The sequence below is a fragment of the Telmatherina bonti genome, assembly GCF_933228915.1.
Source record: "Telmatherina bonti genome assembly, chromosome: 21".
NCBI lineage: Eukaryota > Metazoa > Chordata > Actinopteri > Atheriniformes > Telmatherinidae > Telmatherina > Telmatherina bonti.
The window spans coordinates 14,604,645-14,615,781 of record NC_136630.1 but is presented as its reverse complement, the minus strand read 5'-3'; the positions used below and the strand labels follow the sequence as shown (position 1 = coordinate 14,615,781).

The 11,137-nt window shown below is 40.6% G+C and overlaps 1 protein-coding gene across 1 annotated transcript in view; it reads right to left on the bottom strand.

The window, feature by feature from the left end:
• Window positions 1-3,111: 3,111 nt before the first annotated feature.
• The window catches only part of med1 (mediator complex subunit 1), an 11,277-nt gene continuing 3,251 nt past the window's right edge, over window positions 3,112-11,137 (bottom strand). The window contains exons 6-16 of the mRNA XM_079260366.1: window positions 11,085-11,113; window positions 10,898-10,969; window positions 10,714-10,788; window positions 10,163-10,326; window positions 9,964-10,075; window positions 9,686-9,810; window positions 9,457-9,584; window positions 8,843-9,044; window positions 8,652-8,747; window positions 7,655-7,760; window positions 3,112-7,569 (exon numbers count right to left, since the gene is read on the bottom strand). Coding sequence (XP_079116492.1) covers window positions 3,729-7,569; window positions 7,655-7,760; window positions 8,652-8,747; window positions 8,843-9,044; window positions 9,457-9,584; window positions 9,686-9,810; window positions 9,964-10,075; window positions 10,163-10,326; window positions 10,714-10,788; window positions 10,898-10,969; window positions 11,085-11,113 — 4,950 coding nt within the window. The 3' untranslated portion in view covers window positions 3,112-3,728. The remainder of the gene's footprint in view (window positions 7,570-7,654; window positions 7,761-8,651; window positions 8,748-8,842; window positions 9,045-9,456; window positions 9,585-9,685; window positions 9,811-9,963; window positions 10,076-10,162; window positions 10,327-10,713; window positions 10,789-10,897; window positions 10,970-11,084; window positions 11,114-11,137) is intronic.

The window sequence follows — 11,137 nt, the reverse complement described above, 5'->3', positions numbered from 1 at the left end:
TTCAAATCAGAAAAATGTAAACATAATCCATATAGAACATATGTACAACTTGTATTACTTGTATGAAGTAAATTATTCTTTCTGTCTTTTGGAAGTTGGATATTTGTCCATCAGCCAGATCTGCAAGTACTCAGTAACATCACAGAGACCTGCAGTTGATTTCAAGCATGTGCTTGAGAAATTATGAAAGCGTAGGGTGAGTATTAAAGGATAAGAAAAGAGGAATACTGTGGATATAATCCAGGCAGTAAAAATTGGATGTAAAGCCAGGCTGAAGGTTTGAGTGACAGGGTCAACAATGGAGAAATTAGCTGTGCTGCACAAAATAACAGATCAGCACTTGGCAAAGCCTGAAGGGGTAAAGAGAGAAGAAAGAGAGGAGCTGACAGATTTAGGCTTTTTCTTTTTTCTTTTTTTTTTTTTTAAAAATTTGACATTTAACAAATTGATTGAGCTGTTAAAAACTAGTATAGTGCTTTACTGTAGTATTTTAGTGAAGGCTTAACACACATAGAAGAAAACATCAATAACTTTAGTTTAATCTGTGTTCTTCAATGAAGATTAAAATTCACATATAATAACCATGCAAATTTTAAAGGGGTCTTGTCTTTGTTACTTGAGGGAATCTTCCTACAATCAGTTTAAGGCAATCAGATGTGACTTAAAGAAGCTGATAAAATTCAAATCTCCATGTGAATTACTCTCTCACTTCTGAAATAGTCTTACAAGGCACATCTTTCTCATGCAAAATGTTAGAATTAAGTTGCATATTAACGGATGAAGTTTCTAAGCCTGACTTTTTCTTTTATGAATCTTATGAGTCTCTTTATGTTTATTAGCAGAAGGCATTTTTAATGTCTGCTACTGAAAGTGAAGCTTTAGAGGAAACACAAAGTTTTTATACATGCTCTGAATCTTGTTCACATTTATTTTAAACATGTTTTTTTTTTCATTTTTGCTCTTTTTCAAAAGTCCATTAATACCTCTGTCGATGGAGTTTTGTCTATAAGCATGACTCCAACTGGTTAAAAAAAAAAAAAATCAAGTAAAAACATATACTCTGTTTGTTTGACATGTCATATGAACAAAAATGTTTACTGCCATGGTTGGCGATTTCTGCTCTGAATCTGCAATCTACAGAACAGTCTGGGAAAGGTGGCGGGTTTCAGGCAGCCGCCGTATGGAAGTTTGTTAAAATCAATCCTGACTATTTGCATTTAACTTGTGGTCATTTATAAAGCATTCTGAGACTTGATACGTTCCACTAGAATCTATAAAAATCTTACCTTACTGATATAGACAAAGATTCCCCCTTACTGAATTAGTAGAGTCATCCACAAGGAAATTTAAGAACGCGCTTTTTTCTTTTCAGAACTTTAAAATGTACTGTTTTGAGGCAGACACACAAGTTTTTAGAGAATTAACTGCTGGAGTGGGCCGACGGATTTCACTATCAAATGATCAGAGCAGAGCCCTATCAGAGTCAGGCTGTGTGGAAACATTCCCTATTTAGTAATTCCCTTTCAACTACGACTGACTTTTCATGATAAGTTGGAGGAAGTTATGTAAGTGAACAAGAAAACTCCTGAAATGAGGCGGCCGAGGTTCATAGAAGGATGCAAACCTAGAAAAGTGAGATTCAAGCCTCAAGCTATAGTCAAATTGCAGCACTTTCCTGGTGTCTATAATCAATTATTTCATGTACAGTAAAAAGCATCTCATGGTTTCCCTTTCGGTCCATCAGTTGAGACCTAAGGGACCCTTACAAGAATTAAAAGCCAACTAACTGCAAGTTGTCTTGTAAGCAATCAACTGCATATAGATGAAGATGTTTAGTGACGTTTGAGATATATATCCTGATTGTTTAGGTTCTGATTTTATATGTATATATATATATATATATATATATATATATATATATATATATATACACAAACACATATATATTAGGACTCCAACTATTTGTGTCAGCTAAGCACTTCAGCTTTGGGCTTCTGTGCTGAGAAAATATAGCTCAGACAGGGAAAAAAAAATGTAATGGGTCAGGAGATCAACTGACTAGAAAACCTTGTGGACTTTTTATGTTGTGCCTTAGAAGGGGGAGTCAAAAGGATAAAATGCCTTATTTTCATGCCATTCATTTAGCTGGATTCATTCTGTACTGGCACGCCATCTCTTGTTTATCTAAAACTAGCATTATTTGCAATTATTTGTTTCCTTTCTGAGAATTACTGGAACATTTTATGCATTAAAAATGATCCATATTATCAAAGTCTACTAGTAGACATGTACCAGTGACAAACTGACTTCCTTGCATAGTTAAAGGAAAAGCCTATATTAAAGGCAGCGTTATCGCAGTTTTGTAAGACGGGGGCCAGACACAAATCCTAAACAGGGTTTAGGGTTTAAATCTAGCCTCATGAAAAATAACAAAATGTCTCTATGGTGTCCTTTGAATTTCATTCCTGAGTTGTTTTCCTTGGTTGGCATTTTAAATCCCTACAAAAATGCAGCTAAATAAGGTGATTTTTCAAAAGCATCTAAAACCAAAAGAACAGCATAAGCAAGGCTTCTGTCATATCTAATATAAAACAATATCATAACCAGTCATTCAGAGCTGTTAGTTTTAAGTTTTCAATTTTTTCCTTGTTTGTAATTTGGTCTCACAGACGATGAAACATGCAGATTAGTTTAATCCAAACTCATTTGTTTTGTGTACTTTTTTTTCCAGTCCAGAGCAGTTACACCATGACTTCACAAATCATCTCTCTTAATAACTGTGAAGAAAGATGTGAAAATCCATTTAACCTTAAAGAATTTCCTCTGAGAATCTAACTCATCACACACACTTACACTCAGTGCACTGCTGACATCTAGTGTAGAGTGTAAACAACAACAGGCCAAAAGGAAACCCATAAAATGCATCGTTTACTGATTTGCAGATGATCAGCTTCAACAAATACAAGACTCCTCTTGCTTGATAAGTTATGGTAGCAGTGATTGCTGTAACAGTAGTGATCAGGTCTCTTCGATACAAAAGTACGATTGCAAATTTCCAGAAGTGAAATGTTTATTTTGAGCTTCTAAACTGCTACATAAAAAAAGGTCATCATCATCAGTGTTACAATTAGATTCAATCTACTCTAATTTCAAATATAAACACTTCAAAATGTGGCAATATCTACAAATTCAGCTTTTTCTAAAAAAGGCAAATGAACACTGTACCTTTTCTTCCTTTACAATACTTTTACATAAGATCTTACTTTATGCTTTTTTGACAACATACAATATCTGTGGCAACCTGATACATCTTCAATGACATATGTACTTTGTATGATGTATTAAATGAAACATTACAAACATATACTGACAGTAAAAAGCTTCGAGATGACAGAAAATGCAAAACATAAGTCAACTTCTCAGAAAATATACTGTTCAAAGCCATTTTTGCTGTGAATCTGTACAAATCTGGTACTCTTAAGTAGCTTTTACATCTGTAGCATCTACTGCCATAGAACCGGCATTCCATTAATGTTATTATACAATGATACTCAGTTACAGTAAAATATAACATTAAAATACAGCTTTAATGGGTCACTCAGAACCAAAAAATTCTTCTATCCAGTTCCAATTAGTACTAAGTTCAAATAAATAGTTAACTTTCTATGCTAAAAGCCAAATATTAAAACCTGACAAAAATATTAAACAAACTTTTGTATTTTAAAAGGTTAAAGGTTACCAGTGAGGGCTGAGTCCATGAGGTCATCATCCTCATTTCCCATATACATTGGACTGGAGCGGGATGGGCGATCCGAGCTGAGCATGGAGAGTGATGAATCTGAGGCTGAGATGGGAGACCGTGACCAACTCTCTGCTTTCATTGGATGTGAAGATGGGCCCATGGACATGGAGGACTTCTTTTTCTCCTTCTCTCTTTCCCGTTCTCGGTCTCTGTCTCTCTCCCGCTCTCTCTCTTTCTGCTTCTTCTTCTCCTTCTTGTGTTTTTTGTGTTTTTCCCCTGAGCTGAGAGGAATGGAGCTTATGTAATCCTGAGGAGGAAGGGGGCGCATAGTTTGGTCGTCGTCTGAACTGGGGCTATTCTGGTGAGACTTCTCTGCTACTGAGCTGCTGCCTGATTCGCTCTCACTGTCCTGGTTGAGCGGGGTGTATCCTGGTGAGCGGCTGTGGCTTGGGGAGGAACGGTCATGCTTGGGTGTAGAGCCACTAAAGAGGGGGGATGCCTTGAGGCTAGGAATTTGTGGGCGCATAGAGTCATTAGAACCTTCTCCAGCTTTCTGAAGGGTCACTTTTGCCTTGATGCTTGGGGAACCACTTTCTGGTTTGCTAATGATAATTTTGGCCAATGCAGTTCCACCTGTTTTTGAGTCCATCATTTTTTTCTCCCCACTATTTCCCACAGAAACCAAAACTTTTGCTTTTGCCTCCTTATCAGACTTTTCCCGTTTATATTCTCCGCTTTGTGAGGATGAGGTATGCTTGGAAGGACCCAAGTTTGAAGATCCACTTGGCACATTTCCTGGACCACCAGGTCCTGCAGATGTTGAACCACCTCCCCCTACCTGTGGCCCTATCTCACAGCCATCCTCCCCAACTCCTCCTCCACCTACACTCTTCAGTTTGTCTATAACTGCGGTTAAAGATGGTTTTTTGTTTCTACTGGGAGACTTCCCTTTGGCATTGGGGTTATTTGCATTGTTCTGACCAGCCCCACCACCACTTCCTCCACTGTTTCCCCCACTTCCACTTCCTCCTCCTGTCCCTCCTCCCCCTCCACTTCCACCTCCTCCACTCCCGTACTGAGACTGGGAGCCTCCTGAGAAGCTCATAGAACCAGAGGATGTGGAGGAGCTGGAGGATGAGGAGGAAGATGTGGAACTAGAGCCTCCACCAACTGGCTTCTGAGAGCTCATACCACCTCCAGAGGAAGACTTAGACCCACTAGAACTGCCACCTCCTGAACCCATTGGAGATTTTGCCTTGGATGAAGGAGGAGTTCCTGGAACTTGGGACTGCTGCATTTTCATTGGAGAGGACAATTTATCACCAGAGCTGCTGGAACGGGAATGGGAAGGGGAAATATTAGGTTTTATGTTGGGATTCATAAGTGATCCGGGAGGTTTACCCCCTTGAGGCTTAATTTTATTACCACTTCCAACGCCACCTCCAGAACCCCCAGGCCCAGACAGTCCATGTTTAGTTATTGGCGAGGATCCTGGTTTGCCAACACCCATGCCTTGAGAGGAACCTTTTGACTGGGATGGCCCACTTCCACCTCCTCCACCCCCTGGTTTGGAGCTGTTACCTTGTGTCATTGATCCTTCTTTGGACTTGATCTTCCCAGAAGAAGATGAATGTGAATGGTGGCTTTTGCTGCTACTGGTTCCTCCTGAGCCTCCTGTGCTGCTTGTGGCTGAGCTGCTAGAGGTGTATCCACTATGGGATGTTGTTTTCCCCCCAGTAATGGTGCCTTTTGGGATCTGAATGGTGATTTTGGGAATTGGAGGTGTGGCACCTCCTGGGGGAGTTTGTGAGCGCCCCGAACTACCAGGGGATTTGGAACCTCCTCCACTTAGGCTTCCTCCAGAACCTGAACCCCCACTTGGAGGTGTGTATGGCCGCCCTCCTGAGCTGTGGGAGGGGGACTTGCCATCAGGATCTAGCTTTTTGCGTTTAGGAGGTTTATCTTTAGACTTCCCCTCACTGGATGGAGTTCTGCTTCTTTTGACTTGTTTTCCTTCTGTTGAGCTGGTCCCTAACCCCATCCCCGAACTGCTCCCCCCACTACCCCCACTTTCATCCTTTGGCCGAATGAGACCTTGCTGTTGCTTCACTTTGGGTTCCACACTTTTAAAATCAGCACATGCACCACCAGATCCCATCATAATTGGGCTCTGGGACCCTCCACCATGTGTGTCTCCCAAATCAGGAGCTTGCCCTAGAAGTGGTTTACCACTACTACTAAAAACAATCCCCATATCGAAAGGGTCTTTAAGTGATGGTTCTGGGGTGCTCTGTCCATGTGGGGTAGGATTCTGAGGAGTTCCCGATGGAGTATTCTGCTGGCTACTTCCCCCAAAGCCCTTGACTAGGTCCAAGTCTCCATCAGCACTTGGAGAGCTGTCATCAAAGTAGCTCTGGGAGAAACTATGGCCTGAGGTCAGAAGGTCAGGGTTGAAGTCTGAAGCATCAGGAAAGAAGTTCGTTGAAGAAGAGTCACTGGTTGGTGTGGCAGCAGTTGCAGCTGCTTCAGCAATCAGGTCAGCAGCATCTGTAAAGGGGTTTTCATTGCTGTTGGTATTGAAAATATCTGCTGAGTCAAACACTGCACTACCCTGACCAGAACTAGATGAGTCGCGGATGGGAGTACCAAGGGGGCCTCCATCCTCCCCACCACCGCCCATTGGGTGCTGCCCATGATTTCCACTGCTGCTTTTGCCAGTTTGTTCAGGTAAGTCTTGCAAGATTTCCGTGATATCTGGCCCAATGCTATCAGAACTGGAGAGGCGGACAATACGAGGTGGGACAGCACCTGGTGGTTGATGTTGCTGAGACTGTACATGAGATTGTGAATAAGGCATGCTGGAGCCTGGGGGCGGTGTTCCACACTGGCTAGGTGCGGGAGTGATGCTATGGGGTGTATCGAGGCCATCACCAGCTAGGTTAACGTCAAAGATAGAATTTTGAGATGCATCCACATCCATAGAAAGGAGCTCGCGGTGAAAGTCATCCTCATGGGAAACTGAATGGTGCTGGTGGTGCTGTGGTATGGAAGATGTTTGTTGTGATTTCATACCCATACCACAACTTCCACCACCTGCACTTGCTCCAGGCAAAACGCCACCCTTTTCAGCTCCCCGGGGACGCTTCTTCTTTCCCTTTGTGTTACCTCCTGGGCAAGCTCCACCCATGCCATCTGTCCGTGGGGAACCAGAAGAATTCTGTCTCTCCAATGGGCTTGAGCCATAGAGAGCAGAAAAATCCTGTGTGGGGTTGTCTTTCAAAAGGTTCATCAACATAGGATGATTCTTTGTATTGCTGGCAGGGGAGGATGTTGGGGGTGGAGTTTGGTGGGGTTGTGGTGCATTCTGGGAACTGGGACTAGAACCCACACTTCCAGTTATCTGTAATAGACTTGTCAATATGGGATTCTGGGTGACTTTGTTGTAATCATCTGAATGACCTTGACCTTGCTGCTGCTGTTGCTGCAACTGTTGCTGGCCAGCCACCCCTCCTGGGGTGAGGCACTCCCCTTGAGACTGCCTCCCTGTACGAGACATTTCAAACAAAGAAGCGATTGGTCCTGTAAAATTAGGCCCCCCAGGGGGTCCTCCACCAGTAGGTGTGTTGCTCCCCGTGAGTCCAGGCAGTCCCATTGGGTTGGCTCCCTCTCCTGCTGCCATGTTATAGGTAGGACTACCTGAGGGTGGCAGGTTATTCTTAACCATGGTTTCCACCGTCTGAGCAATTAATGAAAGAGCAGGAGTGTCTGCCTGGATGGTCTCGGCTTTCCTTCGAATGGCCCGCATGGTTACAGGGATGGACATGCATCTAGACAATTTTAGAAGAAATAAAATTACCACAACAATTTATCATTCATGTTTATAAACTGAAGACGTATCACCAACATTCTCACCTCTGCACCACTTTCGTAATAAATTCATCAGTACAGATCAGAGCATCTGACAGTCCTTTGTACAACTGGCAGGACACCTGTCTGGAGTCTATAACCTCCATCACCACTAGAGTAAAAAGATAAAACAGAAATCATTATTTAAGATTTTACAATAAGCCAACATTTAGCCTGATGTTGTAATTTCTAACTAGTGCACTAAGGAATTATAAATTATGTTTTCACATTTACACAAAATTGATGTTTGGTTGCATTCAATGAATTAAGTTAATAACCAGTTAAAACTATTTATTTCACATTTAAGGGCTGGTGAGTAAAAAGACTAATAAAACTTTGTACTTTCCAACAACTCCCAAGGGCCACAATTACATGATGTTTTTATTTCAGAATAAATAATTCTGAATTAAATTATTCTTTTTCGCATTTACATGGAAATAGCAATTCGTAATTGAAGTTTACATGGAAAACACATTTAATCGCCTTTATTTAATTCTGTTATAGATCTGGGGGTTGGAAACAGTTCTGATTGGATCGAAGGCGGACCTGACGTATTTATGTCTACCAGAAGAAAACAATCCTGCTTTTTTTTTTCTTTTCAGCTACAACATGGAAGACCACATAATAGGTACAATTTTCATTTTGATTGTAGTTTTGAAACAGCTGCTTGACACTAGCATACTACTTCACTTGCAACAGCTATGGAGGAGAAAGATAAGAGTAGGGACCAGTGTAGGGACCGGCGCAGAATATAGATATATGTCATCGTGACAGGACATAGGAACAAGCATGTGCAGAGCAACCAGAACTATTTTAAAGCAGAGTGAACGTACAATTTATGGAGGAATAATTCTATTCGGGTTTAAAGTCAGAATAAACTAGCCACTTTCTTTGGATTTAAGTGCAAGCAAATTAAATTGATTTGATTTGATGCAAAAAAAAACCCCCAAAAAAACCCCCAAAGTCGGGCTAAATAGTGGGATTTTGAAAAGTGAGAACTCACCACAGACTAATGATTCGTTGACAGGGTGCTGGAAAGAGACACTGAAACTTGAGTCAGTGAGTGGACATACTTCAAACTGCAGAAGTCCTGCACTATCTGAAAGGAAAAACATGTTGCATTTGTCAATTGTAACATAATACAAACCAAAATGAGATTGCCTATACACAAGTAATCAGATGTGCGATGCTGACCTTCTTTGATGGATGTTCGTTTGACACAGCTGCCAATCAAGGTATTATAGGCTGCCTGGTGGCGAATTATATCCAGCAAAAATGGAACTTGTGCTGGGTGGCCAAATGGGATTTTGGACACCATTGCTCCTTGAAGAGAGTGACCATCTTGCACTGGGGCATCGCCATTTAGGAAGTAACAGTGCTGCTGATCTGGCAAAATCTATTTAACAATGAAAGACAGAGGTTTTCATTTAGAGTTCTTTGTGCAGATTAAAAACACAGCATATTCATATAATATTTGTTTTTTTGTGAAAACTAACATTTGAATGCAGAATGACAAGACACTTCGTTTTACTGAATTTACTGTATGTCTTCTGAATTCGTACGAAGACGGCTTAGAGAACAGGAAACAAAAGTTCAGACAAAACTGTCAAAAAGATTGTGAAAATAGCTTTCTAATAATTTTCTTCCAGTGATCTTGATCATGTTATTTTGAGCTGAAGTAGGTGAGCTAACTTACAAGGCTACAAAACAATCACCAGGGGATGGATGTGGACAGAAATGAGACAAAAGGAAATATAAACTGGATTAAAAAAAGAAAAGATTTTTGTGGTGTGTATGTGTCATCTCACAGAATAAAAGTGCATGTTGTGCAGGGGTGCTGGCAGAGAGCTGTTGTCTTCCAAGAGCTGCAGCTGGCTCTCAACTATCAATTGGTAAAGAGGTGAGAGGCTCGGCAAAGTGTCAAACACTGGAATCGCTGTGTGAAAAAAGATTTTTAAGTCAGAATTCTTAAAACAAACTTAACCTTTTCCGTACATACTATGACGACTAAGTACAGTATGCATGAAATAAACTCACAAGTAACACTGCCCATCCTCTGAATAAAGGATACTGAGAAAGGCATGGGGCGATTCATCTTGAGGAAAAAACAAGCTGGCAGGTCTACACAGTTGGAGTTGGTCACAGTGGAAAAAGAAGGTGTGCTAAAACGCAGAAAACATAAAGGCATCAGTTATTCTCTACTTGTCCTGACTGGGATACTAAAATAAGCCAGAGATAATCACCGCATCGTGAAAAAAAAGTGTGTTTATCATTGTTTATTAGAATTTCCAACTATGTTAGGTACATTTTCTTACCCCTTGTTGTCAACCGGGTGGGATCCGGTGATGAGTGGAGTGATTGGGAGCTTGTACACTGCAGACGTTCCCTCAATGGTTACCGATACGCTGACACCAAGAGAACGTGGCACTGCAACAGTAAGTGTCATATACAGAGTCAAGAGACAATTCACAGCAAATCATATTGCCAGTCAATGATGTCCTTTAAGCTACTCGCCATTGTTGTCAGTTAAGTTGTGATGTGTGCCTGTTCCCTCCTCAAATATATCATAGGGAGAAACGTAACACTGAAGAGAAACCAGATGGCCACCACTCCTGGCTGTCAACAAGCCCACACCTCCATGAAGAATAGTTTCCACTGTATTAGCATTGGTTGCTAACCTGTAAGATGTAAACAATAATTCATGTTTTTACCAAACGGGGCCATTCACTTCTAATCAATAAATTACAAAGCTACTTATTTAAATATACTTTTCATGGTCATTAATATTTAAAAATTCTTTCTGCAACATTAATTATCGTATCAAGGTCTTTAACCTCACTTAAAAATCAGGTTTAGCATGATGGCAATGGATTATGACAATTATAAGTGTCCATATTAACAGTGCCTCTAAATGAAAGTTATTTATCAAACCTGTTGGAATGATCAAGTGAAAGCATCATCACATAACACTTTATCATCTTTTGGCATTTGTGAAAAATAAGCAACTACCGAATACTGACAATAATTTATAAGGTGACAAACTAAAAACTTAACCGCAAACTTACCTAAACATGTGCATCATCTTGGTGAGATCAAGCTCTAACGACTGCAGTGCTTTATACATCTTAGTTTTCAATTTACTGAAACACAAAAGTTAGGAGATATCGTCTTTCATGTTCTTGGAATAGGTCGGTGTAATATTATAACATTTGTATGTGAACTCATGACTTTAGTTACAAGTCGACTTACTTGTCCCCTGGGAGCTTGTATAAATCAACCAGTCCCTTAAGATGTTTGGAAAATTCTTCAAAGTTCTTTTCCCTTATGAAGAGAAAAATGTTTCTTTTATGTTTTGTACCTCCAAACAAGAATGGCAAAATCTCCATTAATGTTTATGCTAAAGCATGAAAGCTTAGATTTAGTAGAGTCTACTTACCTTAGATGCTGAAACAGCTCAGGACAACTCTGTAACCAACAAACCAGACAATA